At 44.0% G+C, this 24442-nt stretch overlaps 1 protein-coding gene, 4 non-coding genes and 1 pseudogene across 5 annotated transcripts; all 6 read left to right on the top strand.

Moving 5' to 3' along the window:
• The first annotated feature begins 575 nt into the window (after positions 1-575).
• On the top strand, positions 576-768 carry LOC136984218 (U2 spliceosomal RNA). Its single transcript, XR_010882162.1, has one exon. It is a non-coding gene; the product is annotated as a U2 spliceosomal RNA (small nuclear RNA).
• A 6513-nt stretch (positions 769-7281) lies between these two features.
• LOC136984219 (U2 spliceosomal RNA) lies at positions 7282-7464 on the top strand. The gene has a single exon (XR_010882163.1). It is a non-coding gene; the product is annotated as a U2 spliceosomal RNA (small nuclear RNA).
• A 659-nt stretch (positions 7465-8123) lies between these two features.
• On the top strand, positions 8124-8225 carry LOC136984223 (U2 spliceosomal RNA; annotated as a pseudogene).
• Positions 8226-13798: 5573 nt separating this feature from the next.
• On the top strand, positions 13799-13982 carry LOC136984226 (U2 spliceosomal RNA). The gene has a single exon (XR_010882167.1). It is a non-coding gene; the product is annotated as a U2 spliceosomal RNA (small nuclear RNA).
• A 580-nt stretch (positions 13983-14562) lies between these two features.
• Positions 14563-14748, top strand: LOC136984221 (U2 spliceosomal RNA). Its single transcript, XR_010882164.1, has one exon. It is a non-coding gene; the product is annotated as a U2 spliceosomal RNA (small nuclear RNA).
• Positions 14749-21278: 6530 nt separating this feature from the next.
• Positions 21279-22510, top strand: LOC136984213 (uncharacterized). Its single transcript, XM_067281123.1, has 2 exons — positions 21279-21385; positions 21964-22510. The coding sequence occupies exons 1-2, from the start codon at positions 21279-21281 to the stop codon at positions 22508-22510; spliced, it is 654 nt and encodes a 217-aa protein (XP_067137224.1).
• Positions 22511-24442: the final 1932 nt, after the last annotated feature.

The following is a 24442-nucleotide window of genomic DNA, read 5'->3' on the forward strand; positions in this document are numbered from 1 at the left end:
TGATAAGAACAGAGTCGAAATATTTTTATGAAAAATATTTTTACACTCCCTGTATTTTATTTGATGTGGCAGAATCGAACAAATAATACTACATGGCGACAAGTAGTCACTGTGCAGCGAATAAGAAGTAAACATTAAACAACGAGGAAGCAGAAAAATTATTTCCCAAAAATTCGAAAAAACCAATTTTTTCGAGAATTTCCATATGCAAAAAATCGAAGACTGGAATCGGCTGTTTTCGTACAATACATACACACGCTTGGAACTTTTTCGGAAGGGGGAAACAATTATATACTCGAACTTGCGTCAGTATCACGATTACGCACCGGGACGAATGCCGGGGGCGTTTTCCTCCCTCTGGCTACTGATGGTCGAAAGGATTATTTGGCACCTATCTACACTTTTAAATGCGCTATCCAGTTACTTCCTGAAGCTTTTATCATGTCACTATTATCCTCCTGACGTGATTTTCTGCGCAAAAACTGCTCCGTACGAAATGACGTCACAATTGAGGACATAGGAAATGAAAAAGACGTCTCCACACTTGGCGCGTCGGCACTTTTGATCTGTTTTTTATCGCTTCTCGGCCTTATGGCTAAGATCAAATGTGTAGTATCTGTTCTTATCAGCTTGATATCTGATAGGGCCCCCATCGGGGGCCTTCAAATATCATCTGATTTTTGAAAATAGGCTGGGAACGGGGGCTTGCTCCCTCCCGGCCACGGGTTGCCCGAGTATTGCACTACATCTCGGGAAAGCCCACCCCTTTTGGGGTAAATAAATAAGAAAAATTAGAAACAGACACAAATTAAGAAGAGAAACAATTATTTCTCAACTTAATTTTTGTCAAGCTGATAAGAACAGAGTCGAAATATTTTTATGAAAAATATTTTTACACTCCCTGTATTTTATTTGATGTGGCAGAATCGAACAAATAATACTACATGGCGACAAGTAGTCACTGTGCAGCGAATAAGAAGTAAACATTAAACAACGAGGAAGCAGAAAAATTATTTCCCAAAAATTCGAAAAAACCAATTTTTTCGAGAATTTCCATATGCAAAAAATCGAAACTGGAATCGGCTGTTTTCGTACAATACATACACACGCTTGGAACTTTTTCGGAAGGGGGAAACAATTATATACTCGAACTTGCGTCAGTATCACGATTACGCACCGGGACGAATGCCGGGGGCGTTTTCCTCCCTCTGGCTACTGATGGTCGAAAGGATTATTTGGCACCTATCTACACTTTTAAATGCGCTATCCAGTTACTTCCTGAAGCTTTTATCATCTCACTATTATCCTCCTGACGTGATTTTCTGCGCAAAAACTGCTCCGTACGAAATGACGTCACAATTGAGGACATAGGAAATGAAAAAGACGTCTCCACACTTGGCGCGTCGGCACTTTTGATCTGTTTTTTATCGCTTCTCGGCCTTATTGGCTAAGATCAAGCCTTGTTTGTGTGTATCTGTTTTGGTGTTTTTGGGTGTTTTCGAGCACCCAAGTCTTCGCTTCTCGTCTAAGCTTCTTAGGTTGTGTTGTAACCTAGGAAGCGCCTTTTTGTAAGGTTTCCTTACATAAAGAGGAAGTTCAGGCCTCTTCTGTGACTGAACTTTAACTAAAGTTAGAAAAGTTTTTCACTCTTTTTGCACTGGAGGAACCTGCCTGCGCATTCTAGCGTATTCGCGGGGAAATCCGGGTCAATATCCCCACGGTTGACCCCATCTTTACAGTAGGGATCTCCTATTTTTCTATACCCATGGAGGGTATATCCTCTGCCGCTTGGGCGGACTGCGACCCAATGGAGGTCGCAGGACCAACCGAGGGTCCATATAGGGTAGTCGAGGCTAGTGTAGCTTCCTCCCAAGTTAGTAAGGTTTCAGTAGCTAGCGTAAGTAAGGTAGCTGTTAAGACAAATCAGCCTGCTCCTAGTGGTGCTCCTAGGCACGTTGGTGCCTCAGTGCAGCCCACTTTTAAAGGAGTTAAGTTGGTGGGTATGAAGTCTTCAAAGGCTTCTACTCCTCAACTTGGTCAAGTCAGACAGGCTGCGCCTGTCAGCCAGGCAGGAAGTTCGGCCCCTAAGGCCAGTTTTAGTCAAGTAGCTAGCGGGATTGCTCCCAACAGCTCTGTTTCCTCGTCCGCTTCTGGGCCCTCAGCGCCCCAGAAGTCTAGTTTTGCTAGTGTTGCAGCTCGTTGGGCTCCGGCAGCTCAGGTTTCTGCTCACAGCAATAAGTTTTTCAACACTGAGCAGCTCAATGCTGGTGTTAGTGCTCAGCACAAGTGTGCTAAACCTGCCGTCCTTAACGGCAGGATGCGCAGGGTACTTAGTGCCCATGTCTCCGTCCCTGAAGGCTCATCCATTGATGAGATTCTGGATGGTATTGAGCGTACCCTTGCGCCAGGGGAGGTTTCTCGGTTTGCGCCCATGGGCAAAGACCGTTACTTCATAGGGTTTAGGTCGACTGAAAGTCGCCGCCTTCTTGTCTCTGTGGGTTTCACAGTGAAAGACGTCAGGGTCTTCCCTGTTCCCTTGGATGAAGACATAACCACTGTCTTCATCCGTTTCCTGCCGCCGGAAATGGACTTAAAAGCCGTTCGCCTGTTGATGGGCCAGTTTGGCAATGTAAAGTCCGTATCAATGATCAAAGTCCCGGGCCGCCCTCATATCGATACCGGCACGGTGAAAATCTGTCTTGAAGTCAAGAAACCAGTCCCCAACATAGTTTACTATGAGGGAGTGCCCCTGACCATGGGGTATCGTGGCGTTGAGCGCATTTGTAGACGCTGCCTCGAACCCGGTCATGAGCAGAAAGAATGTAAGGCCAACCTCTGTGACAATTGTCACAGTAGGTACCATCCTGCTAGGTCATGTCCCAGACCTTGTCGTGTCTGCTCCGGTGACCATAGCATTCTTGCTTGTCCTTCAAAGGGTTCGGTTGAAGAAGCTGCAGCTTCTGACAACCTTGAGATGGAGGTGTCTGTAGATGCCTCTGTCTCCGTCTCTTCTCCCGTCCAGCAGCCGGAGGCCCCAGTTGTTGAAAAGGTTGTCGAAGAAACTGTTCCAGCTCCATGCGTGGAGACTGGCTTAGATAATAAGCTAGCAAATAAGGTAGAAGAGCAGGATAACTCTAAGCTAGAACAGCGGGAGCAATCTGGTAACAGAGTTAGGACTAGAAGTAAAACTAGTCGTAAAACTAATGATAAGGGGAGAGAAGGTGAAACCAGCAGCGACGAGTCAGCTGCTGGGGGATCCGACTCTGGGAGGGAAGGCAGACCCAGTAAGCGGGCCTGCCGAACTAGACGTAGGAAGAAGAAGGCCAAGGCTGGCAAGTCCTCCGACCCAAGTACGGAGGAATACTAACCACCCTAACTGAACCATGTCACTTAAAATACGTCTAGCAACCCTTAATTGTAATGGACTTCGGTCCATTCCCCGGCAATTATTTCTTGCATCCCTTTTACCCTCCCTTCAGCTAGATATTCTAGCCTTGCAGGAGACGTATTTTGAGAACATGCGAAGGGTTAGGGCCTTTAGGCCTAAAATAAGGGGCTATAATAGCTATTATAGCTTCTCCAGGGGTAGGAGCGGGGGAGTTGCACTCCTCGTCTCCTCCAGTATCACAGTCCAACAGTTCGTCACAGACAGTGACGGACGTTTAGTTTGTTTGGATATTGTTAAAAACAAAAAAACTGCTAGGGTTGTTTGTATTTATGGCCCCACGAGGTCTAGCTTACGTTCGGAATTTTTCCAAATTCTTGGCAGCTACTTAGCTACCAATAGAGACATATTTGTCATTGGTGATTGGAATGTGATCCTCCGTCCAGACGACAAGGAAGGAGGAAGCTGGTACCCTGATAGTTCTAGGAATAAACTCGAAGACCTCCTTAGTAATTATTCCCTCAAGGATGTGCAGCTTACTGTTTTGCCCGGCCACTCCATCTTTACTTGGTGTAATGGCAATGGCTCTATCAAGTCGAGGTTGGATAGGATGTATTCTAACATCCCTTCTTCTGCTTCCGACTTTTCTGTCCTACCTCTCTATTTCCAGGGGGCTCGGTTTTCGGACCACTCCCTGGTGATGGCTACTTTCAATCTATCCTGTTCTTCGAAACGTAACCGTTTCCTTCTCACCCCTGATATCCTTAGGGATGAGGAATTTCTGTCCGAAGCGGACACGCTACTAACCAGCATGCTCTCTCTATCCACTGTCAGCCTAGAGGATTGGTGTCGGACCAAGGGGGAGATCCTCCGCCTTGCCCGCTCAACCGATAGGCGCCTTCGCCGCAAGAGGCATTGCCGCTTGCGGATTCTTCAACGCTTCTTGACTGACTGTCGCTGCAGCAAGGACGACTCTGGGTACATCGAAGGTTTAGTCAAGCAGGCTTCGGCCAGCATCTCTGCCCTTTTGACTAGTCGTTTCGAACACGCCCATGAAAGGTATAAGATCTCCCGTCTTAACACCCCGAGGCGTTTCGACTCGATTTTTTTTGGCCGTTATAGCAATGATAAGTCTAAAACTAACGTTCCCTCCCTTTTAAAGCACGATGGCACCTTAACTACCGACGACCGAGAGATTACCCAGGAGTTCTTTCGGCACTTTTCACAGTTCTTCGCCTCTGATCGTGTCGACTCATCCCAATGGGAAGACATGACCAAGGCAGTTCCTACTGCTTGTCTTCACCCCTTTCCAGATTTGTTTTCCCAGGATTCGGTTAGATTGGCCATTTCTGCTATGCAGGCTGGCAAGTCTCCTGGTCCTGATTGCTTACCAACTGAGTTTTATAGAGTCTTTTCTGATAAATTGTCCTCCCTTCTGCCCATGGTTTACAAGTCTCTGTCTCCCGACAACCCTAGTATTTCAAAATTCAACTTGGGACAGCTCTCTGTTCTTCCCAAGTCTAATAACTGCACAACCGTCCACCATTTTCGGCCTTTAACGCTTACTAACGTAGACTATAAGATCTACGCGCGGATCATTTACAACAAAATTGGTTCCTCCCTTGCCCCGTGTATTGTTAATACCCAAACAGGAGGTATTCCCAATAGATGTATATTAGATAATCTAAGTTTTATTAGGCTACTTAGTGAGTATTGCTCAAATAGGAAATGGCCGTTAGCTTTGCTTTCGATTGACCAATCGAAAGCTTTTGACCGTGTTGATCACGGTTTTCTTTGGCATGTTTTAAAAAAGTATGGCTTACCTGACGAGGTACTTTTGGCTATCAAAATTATGTATACCAAGGCTCATTGCCGCATTAGTGTTAACGGCCATCTCTCTGACCCCTTTCTGCTCGGAAAGGGCGTCAGACAGGGGTGTCCTCTCTCTATGTTTCTTTTCTCCCTTAGTATCAACACCCTCTTGGGTGAGGTACAAAGGGACTTCAGTATCTCAGGCTATCCTATGCCTGGGTACTATAAAGCGGACTACTATAAGTTCGTGGCCCATGCGGATGACGTCACCTTTTTTGTGAAAGACAACTGGGCAATCTCCAGAATCTTTGGCCATTTTGACAGATACTGTCAGGCCTCTGGAGCTGTCATCAACAAGGACAAGTCTTCTTTTCTTCCACTTGTTGGTTCTGTCTCCCTTCCTGCTTGTTTTTCTTACATCCCTGTGAGCCGTAGTGTTAAGATCTTAGGTTTATATTTTGGTGCCGACTCGGCCAAACAAAATATGAAGGAGATCGAAGTTAAAGTAAGGGACAAAATTTCCATTTGGTCGGGAAGCTATCTCTACTTTCCTAGTAGGATAGCTGTCTACAAAAACATCATGTTTGGCATTTGTGTTTATTATGCCTCTGTTTTTGGCCTGGACGCAGGCTTCAGGCATATTAATCGTCTCCTTTTTTGTTTTGTCTGGGGCAACAAGCCCGAATGGGTTAGTAGGAATATTATGTATAATACCAGAGCAAACGGTGGATGGGCCATGTTTGAGCCCACCCTCTTCTCTGCTGCTGCCCAAATTAGGCAGTTGGTCCTTGCCCTTAGTGCCCGCGATCACCCGGTCAGTAAGCTTTACTGCTTCTTTCTCGGGTATCGCCTTAAGTTGCTTTTACCTGATTACAAGGTAAACCTTATGCCCAAAGTGCTGGTTCCACCACCCTTTGTGAAAGTATGGTGCACGCACCTTTTAAAACTGTCACAATCTAATAATCTTCCTAATGTTAAGACTAAAGCTTGCGATATATATCGCCACCTTAGGCCCGACACTCCTCTATTTCTTTCACCGTTGGTCACTCAGGCCCAAATCGATTGGGCCACTGTTTGGCGCAGATGTTTTGATGGGTTTATACCCGAACACTGTGTCGAACTTCAGTGGAGAGCTCTGCATAACGCACTCTCCACAAGGGTTAAACTCCGGTCTATCGGAGTTTACGTTCAGAGTGAAAACTGTCCAATGTGCGACTCTTCGCCAGAAACGGCAGCACATCTTTTCTATTTCTGTAGGGTAGCGAGGAAAATTTGGGGTTGGATAACCCACCTCCTCGGACTGCCCTTTCTGTCACGTGAGAACGTAGTTCTTCACATACTGTTTAACAGAGGCACCACCTCTCCCTACGTGATTAGTCTTCTTATCCATATGGCTAAGCACGAGTTGTGGCTGGCCAGGTGTAGGAAGGTGTTCAACCACAAGATCACCACCCACCGCCTCTTTCGTACTAAAATCCGTGAGGCTCTAGCTATCAAGCTCCTCTCGGACTTTCAGTCTCTTCCAAGGGCTACATTTTTATCTTTCTGGGATACCCCGAACCAGATCTTATGGGTCTGGAGCGACGGTAAACCAACTCTCAACGATATTACATCTATCTCTTAAGTGCACAATAGTAATAAGTTAGTGTAGACTTCCATTAGTTTTTAATTTCTGGTCGTAGGGAAGTGGATTTCTCTTTTAGCCAGGTGGGCTGCCACTTCCCTTTAGTTTCTCTTCAGTCTTACTACATCTCTATGCCTTTTCCCATAGGGATGTAGTGTTAGCTATTTAGGGAGTTTCTTCCTCCCTGTCCATCTTATCCAACGATTCCCCTGGCACCTGTCCAGTGGGATAGGATACTGTTTTTTTATGTCTTGTGGCCGTTGACTCCCTTACCTTATGGTATGCGTGACGAGGCAAAAACAACTGTTTATTTCCGTTAGTTCTTCTATCCTCGCAATACAGGGAACGGCCTTTTTCACAAAGGTGGGGACCCTGTGCGGCGAGGAGGTACTGATTCGAGGATTAGTCAGTTATTGCGGACGCGGTTGGCGGACTTTCGTCATCTCGCAGGGGATCATTTCCCCCCGTATAACATATATGAGACTCAGTATCTGTTCTTATCAGCTTGATATCTGATAGGGCCCCCATCGGGGGCCTTCAAATATCATCTGATTTTTGAAAATAGGCTGGGAACGGGGGCTTGCTCCCTCCCGGCCACGGGTTGCCCGAGTATTGCACTACATCTCGGGAAAGCCCACCCCTTTTGGGGTAAATAAATAAGAAAAATTAGAAACAGACACAAATTAAGAAGAGAAACAATTATTTCTCAACTTAATTTTTGTCAAGCTGATAAGAACAGAGTTGAAATATTTTTATGAAAAATATTTTTACACTCCCTGTATTTTATTTGATGTGGCAGAATCGAACAAATAATACTACATGGCGACAAGTAGTCACTGTGCAGCGAATAAGAAGTAAACATTAAACAACGAGGAAGCAGAAAAATTATTTCCCAAAAAATCGAAAAAACCAATTTTTTCCGAAAATTTCCATATGCAAAAAATCGAAGATGGAATCGGCTGTTTTCGTACAATACATACACACGCTTGGAACTTTTTCGGAAGGGGGAAACAATTATATACTCGAACTTGCGTCAGTATCACGATTACGCACCGGGACGAATGCCGGGGGCGTTTTCCTCCCTCTGGCTACTGATGGTCGAAAGGATTATTTGGCACCTATCTACACTTTTAAATGCGCTATCCAGTTACTTCCTGAAGCTTTTATCATGTCACTATTATCCTCCTGACGTGATTTTCTGCGCAAAAACTGCTTTGTACGAAATGACGTCACAATTGAGGACATAGGAAATGAAAAAGACGTCTCCACACTTGGCGCGTCGGCACTTTTGATCTGTTTTTTATCGCTTCTCGGCCTTATGGCTCAGATCAAGATGTAGTATCCGTTTTATTGATCTAGCTGTATATTAACCGATTTTTGCTTTTTACAGATTTTTTACCCGTTTTTGGACTTTTTTGCTGCTTTTTGCCTGTGTTTAATTGGATTTGGAATTCTACAGTGTTTTACGATTTTAAGGACCGTTTACAAGTATTTTAGCCTTCTTGGTGAGTGTTTTTTGGATTGTTTTACTGACTTTTAACTCCTGCTCCTGCCGACTAGTTCGGCTTGTACGGCCGCAAGATGAGCACTGTCGGCTCATCGGCGAGCCTATCGACCCCTGGAGACCGTCGGACGAGCACGTCTCGCTCGTCGACGAGTAAATTGTCCCCAAGCGAGTGCTTGACGGGACCCTCGCCTACATCGGTGAGAAAGCCGAGTGCAGGCAGCTGTCGAGCGAGTTCCCCTCACTTGCTGACAAGCTCTGCATCATCCGAACGTCATCGGATGAGCAATACTTACCCCGTGGCGGGTCCCTCAACAAGGGATCAGGATTTGGAATGCGATGAATCTGGTGGCCATGTTCCTGCGGATGAATCTTCGGCTGGTGATACCATCGAGGTCCAGAATGTGGAAGCTGAAAAGGAAAAAGAAGAATTATTACGAAAACAACAAGAAAGGATGAGGAAATACCTAGAAATTCGGTCGATTCGGATAACAACAAAGGAGCGAATAGATACATTGGAGTTGATACGCAAGATAGAGGAAACACTTGAAAAGAAGGACTGTATAAACCAAATATGTTACCACCCGAAAAATATAGTGGAGGTGGGTTTTAAAGCAGTTGAGGACAAGGTGAACATTGTGGGAAAAGAAATCCAGGTAGGACAATTTATTTACATGTGTGAAAGCATAGAGACAGAACTTATAGTTTTGACTGTCCGATTAACACCTAGTGAGTTAGATGAGGAACTATTAAGAGATGTTTTGTCAAATTACGGTAAAATAGTTAAAATACAACCAAATACTCACCCTGGAACCAGTGTAAAAACTGGCACTTATAGAATTGTAATACTAACAAAACGAAATATACCTAACTATATAGAAATCTTGGGCAGGCAGGTTCAGGTTCTTTATGTTGGACAAAGAAAAGAATGCCGCAGATGCGGTAGTAAGGAACACGAAATAGCGATGTGTACTAAGAAGCTATGTTTCATATGTAAAAGTCCTTACCATTTAAAAAAGGATTGCGAGGTATGTTATAGCTGTAGAATAAAGCATGACAAAGGTGAGAAATGTCCAGAAATGACATTCGCTGAAATTTGTAAACGTGGACCTAAATATAAAAGCATAGAAAGAAAACGTGAACAAAGTAGAGAAAGAATAACTAGGAAAGATAGTGTAGACGAAAGGAGTCAGATAGTGGATACAGAAAAAGTACAGCAGCAAAGGGAAGGGACAGTAGAAAGTATGGAGACAAATATAATTGAGGAAAAGAAACGAAAAAGGAGTAATGAGATTGAGAGTCCTGGAAGGGTACAAAGGCGGGTTGAACAAATAGAAGCAAATATAGAGCCTAATAGATTACAATTAGATAGTGAAAACTTACCTGTAGCAGATTTGGCAGATTTTAAAGATAAACCAAGTAATTCTCAGGATAGGGTACCTAAAAAGCCAAAAAGAACATCAAATCATAAAAAAGAAAATGGATAGTAGCCATAAGATTAATATACGTACCATAAATATAACTGGTTTTAAAGACATTGTTAAACAAGTAGAAATTTTAAATTTAATTATGAATAGTAGAATAGATATTTTGGGTATTCAACATACCAATATAGAAAATTTTATAGAGCTAAGGTCACTTAGAAAAATATTTGTGGACTATAATATTTATAGCTCCTTTGCTATACGCAGAAGTACAGGTGTATTGCTATTAATAAGGAAAAATATAAAGATACAGGATTTTAAAACCGATAGCCATGGTCGTGTTATTGCAGTAGATGTTGAGATTGGTGGTCATTGTATTAGGATTATTAATATTTACGCACCTCCTAGAGCGCCAGAAAGGAAAGAATTTTTTAAAGATTTTATTCAATTTTTAGTTGGGGGACGTCAAATTATATTAATGGGGGATTTTAATAATGTTTTAAGTGTGTTGGATAAAAATGGAGGTTTACATGCTGATAGTTCTCGCGGTATTTTATCTAGAATTCTTAGTGATTTCAATCTAATAGATACTTACCGTGTTATTTTTCCATTTTATCCGGGGTTTACTTGGCAGGGAAGGGATATAAAAGAGCGACTGGATCGCATCTATGCATCTGAAACCATAAATAATATTATTAGTGCAAGTATATATGAATTGTTTCATGATAATCGTAAGCTATCTGACCATAAAATGTTAGAAATAAATATTTGTTTAGAAGAAAGAATACGTGTTAAAAATAGAATTAAGATTACGAAAGAAATATTGGAAAATAAGGAATTTATTGAGCAAACTAAGAGATTGTTAGATAATAATAGAACAAATATTAATTGGGAAAGCTGGCTTAAGTTAAAGAAAGATATATATGACATATTAGAAAAAACATGGAAAGAAATTAAAAAGAATAGATTTAATTATTTAAAAGTATTACAGAGAAAAATTACAGAAAATATTTTGAAAGAAAATTATAAAGAGATTGAGAGCTTAGAAAGGAAAGTTAGCTTTGAAATTGAAAAGAAAAATAGAGATAGCTATATAAATTATAAAATAGAGAAATATTGTATTAAAAGAGAAGCAGAGAAACATATTTTTTCAAAAAAGGTAGATAGAAAAGAAAATATAGAAATAAATAAAATTAAGGTTAATGATGATGTAATAACCAATAAAGATGAGATACTTACCAATTTTGCAAACTTCTATACTTCCTTGTTCCAATATAGGGATCCAGATTGGTCTTATTGGAATGTAGTCACGAAAGATATATTACCTGTAAAAAAGGAAGAGGATAATGTATTAAATAAAGAAATAAGTAAGTCAGAAATCTTAGATGCGATCCAGGAGCTTCATGTACATAGGGCACCGGGTGGGGATCTTTTAAATGCCGAATTTTATCGTTTTTTTGGCGACGTTTTAACTGATTTATTATATACTTTATACAATTTTAACGATTTTAGTGTTTCTTTTAGTCAAGGTAGGATGATTTTACTGAACAAAAAGAATATTATAGAGAAAACGGTTAGCGATTTTCGACCGATTACCCTTTTAAACCTAGATTATAAGGTGTACAGTTATATAATATCTAAACGACTCGAAAATATTTTTAATTGTAGTATAGTAAAAACACAGAGTGGAGGCATTAGAGACAGATCAATTCATAATAATCTTTTTTGTGCAAAAATGGTTTGTGATCTGTATAGAGAATGGAAGCGCCCGCTCTCCATCCTCTCAGTTGATATAAGCAAGGCATTCGATACTGTAAATAGAGATGTTTTATGGGAATTTTTAAATAAATACGGTTTTAATGAACAAGAAATCAAATTTATTAAAAGATTATATATTAGACCTTATACAACTATTTTTTTAAATGGAATGGAGTCAGAAAATATAGCCTGTAATTTGGGCGTTAGACAAGGTTGTCCGTCATCTATGATATTGTTTATAATCTATATCAATGTTTTATTGGAAAGTGTACAGAAAGATGAACAGATTAACGCTATACATATACCTGGAACTTATGAAAGGATAAAATTTTTAGCTCATGCGGACGATATTAGCTTTTTTATTACAGATAATTATATACTTGACAGAATTTTTAAGCATTTACAAATTTTTAGTGGTTTAACTGGAATGAGAATTAACCAGGATAAAAGTAAGCTAATGTCAGTTGTCGGAGAGATAGGAAATGAAATAAATAATGTTAATAAAGTACAAGATATGAATATTTTAGGTATATGGTTTGGGAGAAACGCCTATGCTAATAATTTAAACGAAATAAAAGTGAAAATTAATGACTCAATAAACGAGTGGAAACAAATATGGTTATATTTGTCTGAAAGAGTGAATATTGTGAATAAGGTCATGATATCTAAAATTGTATATAATTTATATTACATTAATTTAAATGTTAGTGATGTTAAAATGCTTGAGAAATTGATATATGGGTATATTTGGAATGGCACCTTCGAGCCATTAAGCAGAAAACTTATGAAAAACGATATCAATCTGGGAGGATGGGGAGTTAGGGACATAAAAAACTTTGAGATCGCTTTACAACTCTCGATTTTAATAAATAATTTGTTAAATAAATGCCACCCTGTTCTTAGTGTTATTAAATATATAATTGGACCTGTTTCTAGATGTTTTGATGGTAATAGTGGAACTTTTCCATTTCTGTTCAGTAATAAGCGCTCATTTAAGAGGTGGCGTGAACTTTTAAAGTATATTTTAAATGAAAAACCTGATATTGTTACTTACGATAGAATACGACCTATTGAGCTATATAGGATATTATTTAAACCCCATGTTAACGAGAATATGCAACTCAGTCAAATTCCATGGCGGTCTGTGTGGAAAAATATTCATAGTTTACCCGCTGAATGGGTGGAAATCCCGTGGAGGATACTTAACAATGTTGTCATAACAAAAGAATATCTTTTAAGATTTAATATTGAAAATAATGCAAATTGTCCTAGATGCGGTAATATTGAGAACATTAGACATATTTTCTATGATTGTGAAATAGCTAAATCCGTGTGGGGATGGATCGCAAAGATGTGGAGGACTCGTATAACATGGGAACATATTAGATATCACTATGGGTACTGTATCAGAGAACAAAATGGGTACTTCTTAAACTGGATAATAGCGTTAGCGAAAAGAGCACTTTGGAAGGCGAGATGCCTCCTGGTTTTTGAGAATAAATGGTGCAATCCGACTTTATTAATTATTAAAATTAAGCAAGAGGCATCTTATAAGATTATTAGTGATCACTGTAAAATGACTGAAAGAGAATTTAATACTAGTTATAATGGCTCGGATTATATTATAAGAGTAAGCGATTTTAATGTGTTGTTCCGCGATGATTGGTAGATGTTAATAACTTTTTTTGTTTGTATTACTAACTATTTATATGATGTTCTAAGTTATTGTATTATACTGTTTACATTTATATTTTTCTACACTTCAATTTTTGAATTTTAGGGTTTATTTATGTTATTGTTTTAAATTTTGAGGTTTTTTGGAAGTTTATTTTTGTACTTTTTAAAAAAAAAAAAAAATATAAATTGTATCTTATAAACATTGACACTTTTTATGATTACTTACCTCTGTAATAGGCATCCTTTATAGATGTAAAAGGGAATATTACCTGAAAAAGAAAAATTATTGTTTATTATTTGTTTAATACTTACCATGTTTACAAATGTTTATGTTGGGTGTCAATTATATAAATATGATTATGTATATGAAAAGAAAATTATTTTATGATTACTTACCTTTGTAAAATTGGCTCTTTAGCCTTTATTTTTTGTACATTTGTATTTTATTTGTTTGTAATTATGTTTACATGTATGTTCACTAATATTGTCGGGTTATTTTGTTGTAAATAATGTTCATTCTGCCATGAATACTAAGGAAACATGTAAAGCTGTCATGTATGAAGAGTCTGAGGGGAAGACTTTATTGTGCAAATCTTGTTTATTGTACGGCAGCTATTTTTTGCTTCAAACTTTCAAAACTTAGTATCTGTTCTTATCAGCTTGATATCTGATAGGGCCCCCATCGGGGGCCTTCAAATATCATCTGATTTTTGAAAATAGGCTGGGAACGGGGGCTTGCTCCCTCCCGGCCACGGGTTGCCCGAGTATTGCACTACATCTCGGGAAAGCCCACCCCTTTTGGGGTAAATAAATAAGAAAAATTAGAAACAGACACAAATTAAGAAGAGAAACAATTATTTCTCAACTTAATTTTTGTCAAGCTGATAAGAACAGAGTTGAAATATTTTTATGAAAAATATTTTTACACTCCCTGTATTTTATTTGATGTGGCAGAATCGAACAAATAATACTACATGGCGACAAGTAGTCACTGTGCAGCGAATAAGAAGTAAACATTAAACAACGAGGAAGCAGAAAAATTATTTCCCAAAAAATCGAAAAAACCAATTTTTTCCGAAAATTTCCATATGCAAAAAATCGAAGATGGAATCGGCTGTTTTCGTACAATACATACACACGCTTGGAACTTTTTCGGAAGGGGGAAACAATTATATACTCGAACTTGCGTCAGTATCACGATTACGCACCGGGACGAATGCCGGGGGCGTTTTCCTCCCTCTGGCTACTGATGGTCGAAAGGATTATTTGGCACCTATCTACACTTTTAAATGCGCTATCCAGTTACTTCCTGAAGCTTTTATCATGTCACTATTATCCTCCTGACGTGATTTTCTGCGCAAAAACTGCTTTGTACGAAATGACGTCACAATTGAGGACATAGGAAATGAAAAAGACGTCTCCACACTTGGCGCGTGATAGGGCCCCCATCGGGGGCCTTCAAATATCATCTGATTTTTGAAAATAGGCTGGGAACGGGGGCTTGCTCCCTCCCGGCCACGGGTTGCCCGAGTATTGCACTACATCTCGGGAAAGCCCACCCCTTTTGGGGTAAATAAATAAGAAAAATTAGAAACAGACACAAATTAAGAAGAGAAAGAATTATTTCTCAACTTAATTTTTGTCAAGCTGATAAGAACAGAGTTGAAATATTTTTATGAAAAATATTTTTACACTCCCTGTATTTTATTTGATGTGGCAGAATCGAACAAATAATACTACATGGCGACAAGTAGTCACTGTGCAGCGAATAAGAAGTAAACATTAAACAACGAGGAAGCAGAAAAATTATTTCCCAAAAATTCGAAAAAACCAATTTTTTCGAGAATTTCCATATGCAAAAAATCGAAGATGGAATCGGCTGTTTTCGTACAATACATACACACGCTTGGAACTTTTTCGGAAGGGGGAAACAATTATATACTCGAACTTGCGTCAGTATCACGATTACGCACCGGGACGAATGCCGGGGGCGTTTTCCTCCCTCTGGCTACTGATGGTCGAAAGGATTATTTGGCACCTATCTACACTTTTAAATGCGCTATCCAGTTACTTCCTGAAGCTTTTATCATGTCACTATTATCCTCCTGACGTGATTTTCTGCGCAAAAACTGCTCCGTACGAAATGACGTCACAATTGAGGACATAGGAAATGAAAAAGACGTCTCCACACTTGGCGCGTCGGCACTTTTGATCTGTTTTTTATCGCTTCTCGGCCTTATTGGCTAAGATCAAGCCTTGTTTGTGTGTATCTGTTTTGGTGTTTTTGGGTGTTTTCGAGCACCCAAGTCTTCGCTTCTCGTCTAAGCTTCTTAGGTTGTGTTGTAACCTAGGAAGCGCCTTTTTGTAAGGTTTCCTTACATAAAGAGGAAGTTCAGGCCTCTTCTGTGACTGAACTTTAACTAAAGTTAGAAAAGTTTTTCACTCTTTTTGCACTGGAGGAACCTGCCTGCGCATTCTAGCGTATTCGCGGGGAAATCCGGGTCAATATCCCCACGGTTGACCCCATCTTTACAGTAGGGATCTCCTATTTTTCTATACCCATGGAGGGTATATCCTCTGCCGCTTGGGCGGACTGCGACCCAATGGAGGTCGCAGGACCAACCGAGGGTCCATATAGGGTAGTCGAGGCTAGTGTAGCTTCCTCCCAAGTTAGTAAGGTTTCAGTAGCTAGCGTAAGTAAGGTAGCTGTTAAGACAAATCAGCCTGCTCCTAGTGGTGCTCCTAGGCACGTTGGTGCCTCAGTGCAGCCCACTTTTAAAGGAGTTAAGTTGGTGGGTATGAAGTCTTCAAAGGCTTCTACTCCTCAACTTGGTCAAGTCAGACAGGCTGCGCCTGTCAGCCAGGCAGGAAGTTCGGCCCCTAAGGCCAGTTTTAGTCAAGTAGCTAGCGGGATTGCTCCCAACAGCTCTGTTTCCTCGTCCGCTTCTGGGCCCTCAGCGCCCCAGAAGTCTAGTTTTGCTAGTGTTGCAGCTCGTTGGGCTCCGGCAGCTCAGGTTTCTGCTCACAGCAATAAGTTTTTCAACACTGAGCAGCTCAATGCTGGTGTTAGTGCTCAGCACAAGTGTGCTAAACCTGCCGTCCTTAACGGCAGGATGCGCAGGGTACTTAGTGCCCATGTCTCCGTCCCTGAAGGCTCATCCATTGATGAGATTCTGGATGGTATTGAGCGTACCCTTGCGCCAGGGGAGGTTTCTCGGTTTGCGCCCATGGGCAAAGACCGTTACTTCATAGGGTTTAGGTCGACTGAAAGTCGCCGCCTTCTTGTCTCTGTGGGTTTCACAGTGAAAGACGTCAGGGTCTTCCCTGTTCCCTTGGATGAAGACATAACCACTGTCTTCATCCGTTTCCTGCCGCCGGAAATGGACTTAAAAGCCGTTCGCCTGTTGATGGGCCAGTTTGGCAATGTAAAGTCCGTATCAATGATCAAAGTCCCGGGCCGCCCTCATATCGATACCGGCACGGTGAAAATCTGTCTTGAAGTCAAGAAACCAGTCCCCAACATAGTTTACTATGAGGGAGTGCCCCTGACCATGGGGTATCGTGGCGTTGAGCGCATTTGTAGACGCTGCCTCGAACCCGGTCATGAGCAGAAAGAATGTAAGGCCAACCTCTGTGACAATTGTCACAGTAGGTACCATCCTGCTAGGTCATGTCCCAGACCTTGTCGTGTCTGCTCCGGTGACCATAGCATTCTTGCTTGTCCTTCAAAGGGTTCGGTTGAAGAAGCTGCAGCTTCTGACAACCTTGAGATGGAGGTGTCTGTAGATGCCTCTGTCTCCGTCTCTTCTCCCGTCCAGCAGCCGGAGGCCCCAGTTGTTGAAAAGGTTGTCGAAGAAACTGTTCCAGCTCCATGCGTGGAGACTGGCTTAGATAATAAGCTAGCAAATAAGGTAGAAGAGCAGGATAACTCTAAGCTAGAACAGCGGGAGCAATCTGGTAACAGAGTTAGGACTAGAAGTAAAACTAGTCGTAAAACTAATGATAAGGGGAGAGAAGGTGAAACCAGCAGCGACGAGTCAGCTGCTGGGGGATCCGACTCTGGGAGGGAAGGCAGACCCAGTAAGCGGGCCTGCCGAACTAGACGTAGGAAGAAGAAGGCCAAGGCTGGCAAGTCCTCCGACCCAAGTACGGAGGAATACTAACCACCCTAACTGAACCATGTCACTTAAAATACGTCTAGCAACCCTTAATTGTAATGGACTTCGGTCCATTCCCCGGCAATTATTTCTTGCATCCCTTTTACCCTCCCTTCAGCTAGATATTCTAGCCTTGCAGGAGACGTATTTTGAGAACATGCGAAGGGTTAGGGCCTTTAGGCCTAAAATAAGGGGCTATAATAGCTATTATAGCTTCTCCAGGGGTAGGAGCGGGGGAGTTGCACTCCTCGTCTCCTCCAGTATCACAGTCCAACAGTTCGTCACAGACAGTGACGGACGTTTAGTTTGTTTGGATATTGTTAAAAACAAAAAAACTGCTAGGGTTGTTTGTATTTATGGCCCCACGAGGTCTAGCTTACGTTCGGAATTTTTCCAAATTCTTGGCAGCTACTTAGCTACCAATAGAGACATATTTGTCATTGGTGATTGGAATGTGATCCTCCGTCCAGACGACAAGGAAGGAGGAAGCTGGTACCCTGATAGTTCTAGGAATAAACTCGAAGACCTCCTTAGTAATTATTCCCTCAAGGATGTGCAGCTTACTGTTTTGCCCGGCCACTCCATCTTTACTTGGTGTAATGGCAATGGCTCTATCAAGTCGAGGTTGGATAGGATGTATTCTAACATCCCTTCTTCTGCTTCCGACTTTTCTGTCCTACCTCTCTATTTCCAGGGGGCTCGGTTTTCGGACCACTCCCTGGTGATGGCTACTTTCAATCTATCCTGTTCTTCGAAACGTAACCGTTTCCTTCTCACCCCTGATATCCTTAGGGATGAGGAATTTCTGTCCGATGCGGACACGCTACTAACCAGCATGCTCTCTCTATCCACTGTCAGCCTAGAGGATTGGTGTCGGACCAAGGGGGAGATCCTCCGCCTTGCCCGCTCAACCGATAGGCGCCTTCGCCGCAAGAGGCATTGCCGCTTGCGGATTCTTCAACGCTTCTTGACTGACTGTCGCTGCAGCAAGGACGACTCTGGGTACATCGAAGGTTTAGTCAAGCAGGCTTCGGCCAGCATCTCTGCCCTTTTGACTAGTCGTTTCGAACACGCCCATGAAAGGTATAAGATCTCCCGTCTTAACACCCCGAGGCGTTTCGACTCGATTTTTTTTGGCCGTTATAGCAATGATAAGTCTAAAACTAACGTTCCCTCCCTTTTAAAGCACGATGGCACCTTAACTACCGACGACCGAGAGATTACCCAGGAGTTCTTTCGGCACTTTTCACAGTTCTTCGCCTCTGATCGTGTCGACTCATCCCAATGGGAAGACATGACCAAGGCAGTTCCTACTGCTTGTCTTCACCCCTTTCCAGATTTGTTTTCCCAGGATTCGGTTAGATTGGCCATTTCTGCTATGCAGGCTGGCAAGTCTCCTGGTCCTGATTGCTTACCAACTGAGTTTTATAGAGTCTTTTCTGATAAATTGTCCTCCCTTCTGCCCATGGTTTACAAGTCTCTGTCTCCCGACAACCCTAGTATTTCAAAATTCAACTTGGGACAGCTCTCTGTTCTTCCCAAGTCTAATAACTGCACAACCGTCCACCATTTTCGGCCTTTAACGCTTACTAACGTAGACTATAAGATCTACGCGCGGATCATTTACAACAAAATTGGTTCCTCCCTTGCCCCGTGTATTGTTAATACCCAAACAGGAGGTATTCCCAATAGATGTATATTAGATAATCTAAGTTTTATTAGGCTACTTAGTGAGTATTGCTCAAATAGGAAATGGCCGTTAGCTTTGCTTTCGATTGACCAATCGAAAGCTTTTGACCGTGTTGATCACGGTTTTCTTTGGCATGTTTTAAAAAAGTATGGCTTACCTGACGAGGTACTTTTGGCTATCAAAATTATGTATACCAAGGCTCATTGCCGCATTAGTGTTAACGGCCATCTCTCTGACCCCTTTCTGCTCGGAAAGGGCGTCAGACAGGGGTGTCCTCTCTCTATGTTTCTTTTCTCCCTTAGTATCAACACCCTCTTGGGTGAGGTACAAAGGGACTTCAGTATCTCAGGCTATCCTATGCCTGGGTACTATAAAGCGGACTACTATAAGTTCGTGGCCCATGCGGATGACGTCACCTTTTTTGTGAAAGACAACTGGGCAATCTCCAGAATCTTTGGCCATTTTGACAGATACTGTCAGGCCTCTGGAGCTGTCATCAACAAGGACAAGTCTTCTTTTCTTCAACTTGTTGGTTCTGTCTCCCTTCCTGCTTGTTTTTCTTACATCCCTGTGAGCCGTAGTGTTAAGATCTTAGGTTTATATTTTGGTGCCGACTCGGCCAAACAAAATATGAAGGAGATCGAAGTTAAAGTAAGGGACAAAACTTCCATTTGGTCGGGAAGCTATCTCTACTTTCCTAGTAGGATAGCTGTCTACAAAAACATCATGTTTGGCATTTGTGTTTATTATGCCTCTGTTTTTGGCCTGGACGCAGGCTTCAGGCATATTAATCGTCTCCTTTTTTGTTTTGTCTGGGGCAACAAGCCCGAATGGGTTAGTAGGAATATTATGTATAATACCAGAGCAAACGGTGGATGGGCCATGTTTGAGCCCACCCTCTTCTCTGCTGCTGCCCAAATTAGGCAGTTGGTCCTTGCCCTTAGTGCCCGCGATCACCCGGTCAGTAAGCTTTACTGCTTCTTTCTCGGGTATCGCCTTAAGTTGCTTTTACCTGATTACAAGGTAAACCTTATGCCCAAAGTGCTGGTTCCACCACCCTTTGTGAAAGTATGGTGCACGCACCTTTTAAAACTGTCACAATCTAATAATCTTCCTAATGTTAAGACTAAGGCTTGCGATATATATCGCCACCTTAGGCCCGACACTCCTCTATTTCTTTCACCGTTGGTCACTCAGGCCCAAATCGATTGGGCCACTGTTTGGCGCAGATGTTTTGATGGGTTTATACCCGAACACTGTGTCGAACTTCAGTGGAGAGCTCTGCATAACGCACTCTCCACAAGGGTTAAACTCCGGTCTATCGGAGTTTACGTTCAGAGTGAAAACTGTCCAATGTGCGACTCTTCGCCAGAAACGGCAGCACATCTTTTCTATTTCTGTAGGGTAGCGAGGAAAATTTGGGGTTGGATAACCCACCTCCTCGGACTGCCCTTTCTGTCACGTGAGAACGTAGTTCTTCACATACTGTTTAACAGAGGCACCACCTCTCCCTACGTGATTAGTCTTCTTATCCATATGGCTAAGCACGAGTTGTGGCTGGCCAGGTGTAGGAAGGTGTTCAACCACAAGATCACCACCCACCGCCTCTTTCGTACTAAAATCCGTGAGGCTCTAGCTATCAAGCTCCTCTCGGACTTTCAGTCTCTTCCAAGGGCTACATTTTTATCTTTCTGGGATACCCCGAACCAGATCTTATGGGTCTGGAGCGACGGTAAACCAACTCTCAACGATATTACATCTATCTCTTAAGTGCACAATAGTAATAAGTTAGTGTAGACTTCCATTAGTTTTTAATTTCTGGTCGTAGGGAAGTGGATTTCTCTTTTAGCCAGGTGGGCTGCCACTTCCCTTTAGTTTCTCTTCAGTCTTACTACATCTCTATGCCTTTTCCCATAGGGATGTAGTGTTAGCTATTTAGGGAGTTTCTTCCTCCCTGTCCATCTTATCCAACGATTCCCCTGGCACCTGTCCAGTGGGATAGGATACTGTTTTTTTATGTCTTGTGGCCGTTGACTCCCTTACCTTATGGTATGCGTGACGAGGCAAAAACAACTGTTTATTTCCGTTAGTTCTTCTATCCTCGCAATACAGGGAACGGCCTTTTTCACAAAGGTGGGGACCCTGTGCGGCGAGGAGGTACTGATTCGAGGATTAGTCAGTTATTGCGGACGCGGTTGGCGGACTTTCGTCATCTCGCAGGGGATCATTTCCCCCCGTATAACATATATGAGACTCAGTATCTGTTCTTATCAGCTTGATGGTTTACCACCAAGTCTGACCGCCTCCTACTGCAAAATTCACCGTCCGGACTTCGAGCCACCTGCTCCCCGGGGGTAAGTATATTTTTGGGTTTCTCTTTCCTGCTTCCTTCTCACTTCCGCTGGAAGAGCGGCCTGCACGGTTTAAACGCACCGTGTATTCGCTGCTCAACCAGCAAACCTTACTATCGCGCCTCCTGCCTTAAGTGGGAGACCGCACTAGTTCCTTCCCAGTAGTGGGAGTCTACTACTCTCACTACTACTTTCTTCTCCTCCTAGCTTCCCCTTGGTTGGTTGCCACCGCACCCCAGGAAGCTTTTCACCTACTTTCCCTTCTCTATCACCTCACATTTGGTCTCAAGCCATGCCTCCAGTCACAATACTAGTTCCACTCCGCCCTCCTCATGGCTGCCCGCTGTGCCTTCCAATTCCACGTGATTACATCGACCACGCCGGCCTCGTCAGGCACCTTAAACGGGAACACGACACCAGCCTCCTATTCGAGTGCTGCGCCTGTGGGTTAACTCTTGACAAACTCAAAGCTCTGAAGGCCCACCAGCAGCGGTGTTGACTCTTGTCGCACCTGCATCGAGGCGCATACACCTCCTGCCCCGGTTCCTGCCGACCGGAAAAAGTCAAACATTCCCGTTTAGGCCCAGGAGGAGGTACAGGACCAAGAAGCGACTAGCCCAGGCAGCACAGGCTCCCTCCGCTCCTGATGAAGACAGCTCGTCATGCCCGTCCTCACCACCATCCCCTGCCACCACTGTCCGGCCAAGGAGGTCCACCAGGCCAACACGCCGTCTTCTTGACAGCCAGCCCTCGCCGACCGACCAGCCATCTAACGCTGTCTCCCCGGTCCAGCCCTCTGCTGCTACCCAGCCTCATCCCAGTTGTACGGGCACTCAAAGGACGCCACCGTCACCAACCCCTGCAATTTCACCACCACCACCTTCGGCTACAGCACCATCCAGCCCTCCACCCGCCACGGCTCCGCTGTCCTATGCGGCAGCCCTGTCTCAGTCTCTTTGCAGGATTCCGGTCGTCCAGCTGTCACCTTGCGACGCTCAACCCCCACCACCTCTCATCGTTGCTCCACCGTCTCCACCAGTGCCAACCTCTGTCTCCTCGCCTCCACCCCTCCATAACGCCACCTTGCGATTCCCGCTCACCCCCGAGCTGGGTGTCCGCCTGGAATGACAGATTCTCGTCGCCTGCGACGAAGACATGTTGGACACCATGGTCAATGACCTCGTCAACTTAGCCCACAACATCTGTGACGTGGCCCCCTACAGGCCCACACCTAATGGCGAGTCATCCTTGCAAGACATTGCAGCCGACCCGAGGCGAATCCAACGCCTCTATCGCCTCAACAAGTCCAAGGCCATCTCTTGCATTACCGATGGCCAACCGAAATATTGCCAAGTCAGCAGCCCAACCATCCACGGGCACTTCACCAACGTATACTCCGGCAACTCTCACATCTGCCAGTCTCTTCCACCCTTCTTACCTGCTTCCACGGCCACTCCGGACTTCAACAACCCTCTGGTGACGCCCTTCTGCCCTAAGGAGGTCGCTTCCAGGCTCCAGCGCTGCCACAACACGGCACCAGGACCCGATGGGTTACGGTACCACCACTGGTCGCAAACCGACCCTGACGGCATCATTCTTTCCAGCGTGTTCAATGCCGCCCTTAGACTCTCCGCCATCCCGTCCAGCTGGAGACAGTCTAATACCATTCTGATTCACAAACGCGGCGACCTGGACAACATCGAAAACTGGCGACCAATCGCCCTCTCCAACACCTTGGGGAAGATCTTTTCGGCCTGCCTGGCCAACAGACTCCTCTCATGGTGTACCGAACATAGGATTCTCTCCAATGCCCAGAAGGGCTTTCTTCGCCATGAAGGATGCCTTGATCATAGCTTCCTACTTCAATCTGTTATCCAAGATGCCAGGCGTAAACGGAGATCTTGCCACATCGCTTGGTTGGACATTGCCAACGCATTCGGCTCAGTGCCCCACAGCACTATCATCAGGTGCCTACAATGGTGTGGCCTACACCATGACAGCATCTCCGTCATCAATGAGCTCCTGCGCCACAACTCCACCAGGGTCCGCACCAACCATGGCCTCACCAACAGCATACCTATCAACGCCGAAGTCAGGCAGGGGTGCCCGCTCAGCCCCCTGCTCTTCAACCTTGTCATTGAGTCGGCCATCCGGTCCGTTAACCTTCTTCATAAGGGATACCACCTCCTGGACAACGAGATCGACATCCTCGCCTACGCGGACGACTTGGTTTTGGTCAGCCCCACCTCCGACGGCCTACAACAACAACTGGACCGCCTCAACGAATGGGCCACCTGGGCAGGTCTTGCCTTCAAACCAAGTAAGTGTGCCACCCTTTCCGTTTTAGGTGAGAAGTACACCACCAGCGATCACTCGTTCACCCTCCATGGCTCAGCACTTCCCCACCTCCAGCGGGACGGCTCATACACCTACCTTGGTATTCCGACCGGATTCTCTAATTGCCGCATCGACGACAACATCATCGGGAACCTAATGGAGGATATCACTCTCTTGGATCGCGCCAAGCTTGCGCCTTGGCAAAAGGTGGACGCAGTGAATACCATCCTCCTCCCACGGTTGACCTTCCACCTGCTCCTTGGATCCACACCGAAGAAGCGTCTCCACGAGCTGGATCGCCACATCAAGAAGTGTGCGAAGAGATGGCTGAATCTGCCCGAACGCGCCAGCCCAGAAATCATCAACCTCCCATTCGACCATGGGGGAACCAACATCACCCCCTGCAGCATCCTGGCTGACATCTGCCAGGTTACACACGCTGCCCACCTTTTCAGGTCCCGTGACCCGCTGTTACAGCCATCGCCATCGGTACACTCCGCAACGTCGCCGGTCACCGCATCCGTCGAGAACCATCCTACGACGACCTCTGTTCGTTCCTCGACGGCTCCATGGAGGGAGACCTCGGCCTTCCCTCCAAGGACATCACCTCTGCATGGACCCGCCTCAGGTCTGCCACCCGGCGCCTCCAGAAACTGTTCAACATCTCCTGGTCCTTTCTCGACGGCACCTTTGTTCCAACAATCGACGGTGCTCCCATCTCAC

Source organism: Centruroides vittatus, unplaced genomic scaffold (genome assembly GCF_030686945.1).
Source record: "Centruroides vittatus isolate TY-2023 unplaced genomic scaffold, ASM3068694v2 contig_91, whole genome shotgun sequence".
Classification (NCBI taxonomy): domain Eukaryota; kingdom Metazoa; phylum Arthropoda; class Arachnida; order Scorpiones; family Buthidae; genus Centruroides; species Centruroides vittatus.

Coding starts and splice junctions, on each gene's coding strand:
- LOC136984213 (XM_067281123.1), top strand. CDS start 21,279: ATGAGACTCAGTATCTGTTCTTATCAGCTTGATGGTTTACCACCAAGT. Junction 21,386..21,963: donor GAGCCACCTGCTCCCCGGGG/GTAAGTATATTT, acceptor ATTCCCGTTTAG/GCCCAGGAGGAGGTACAGGA.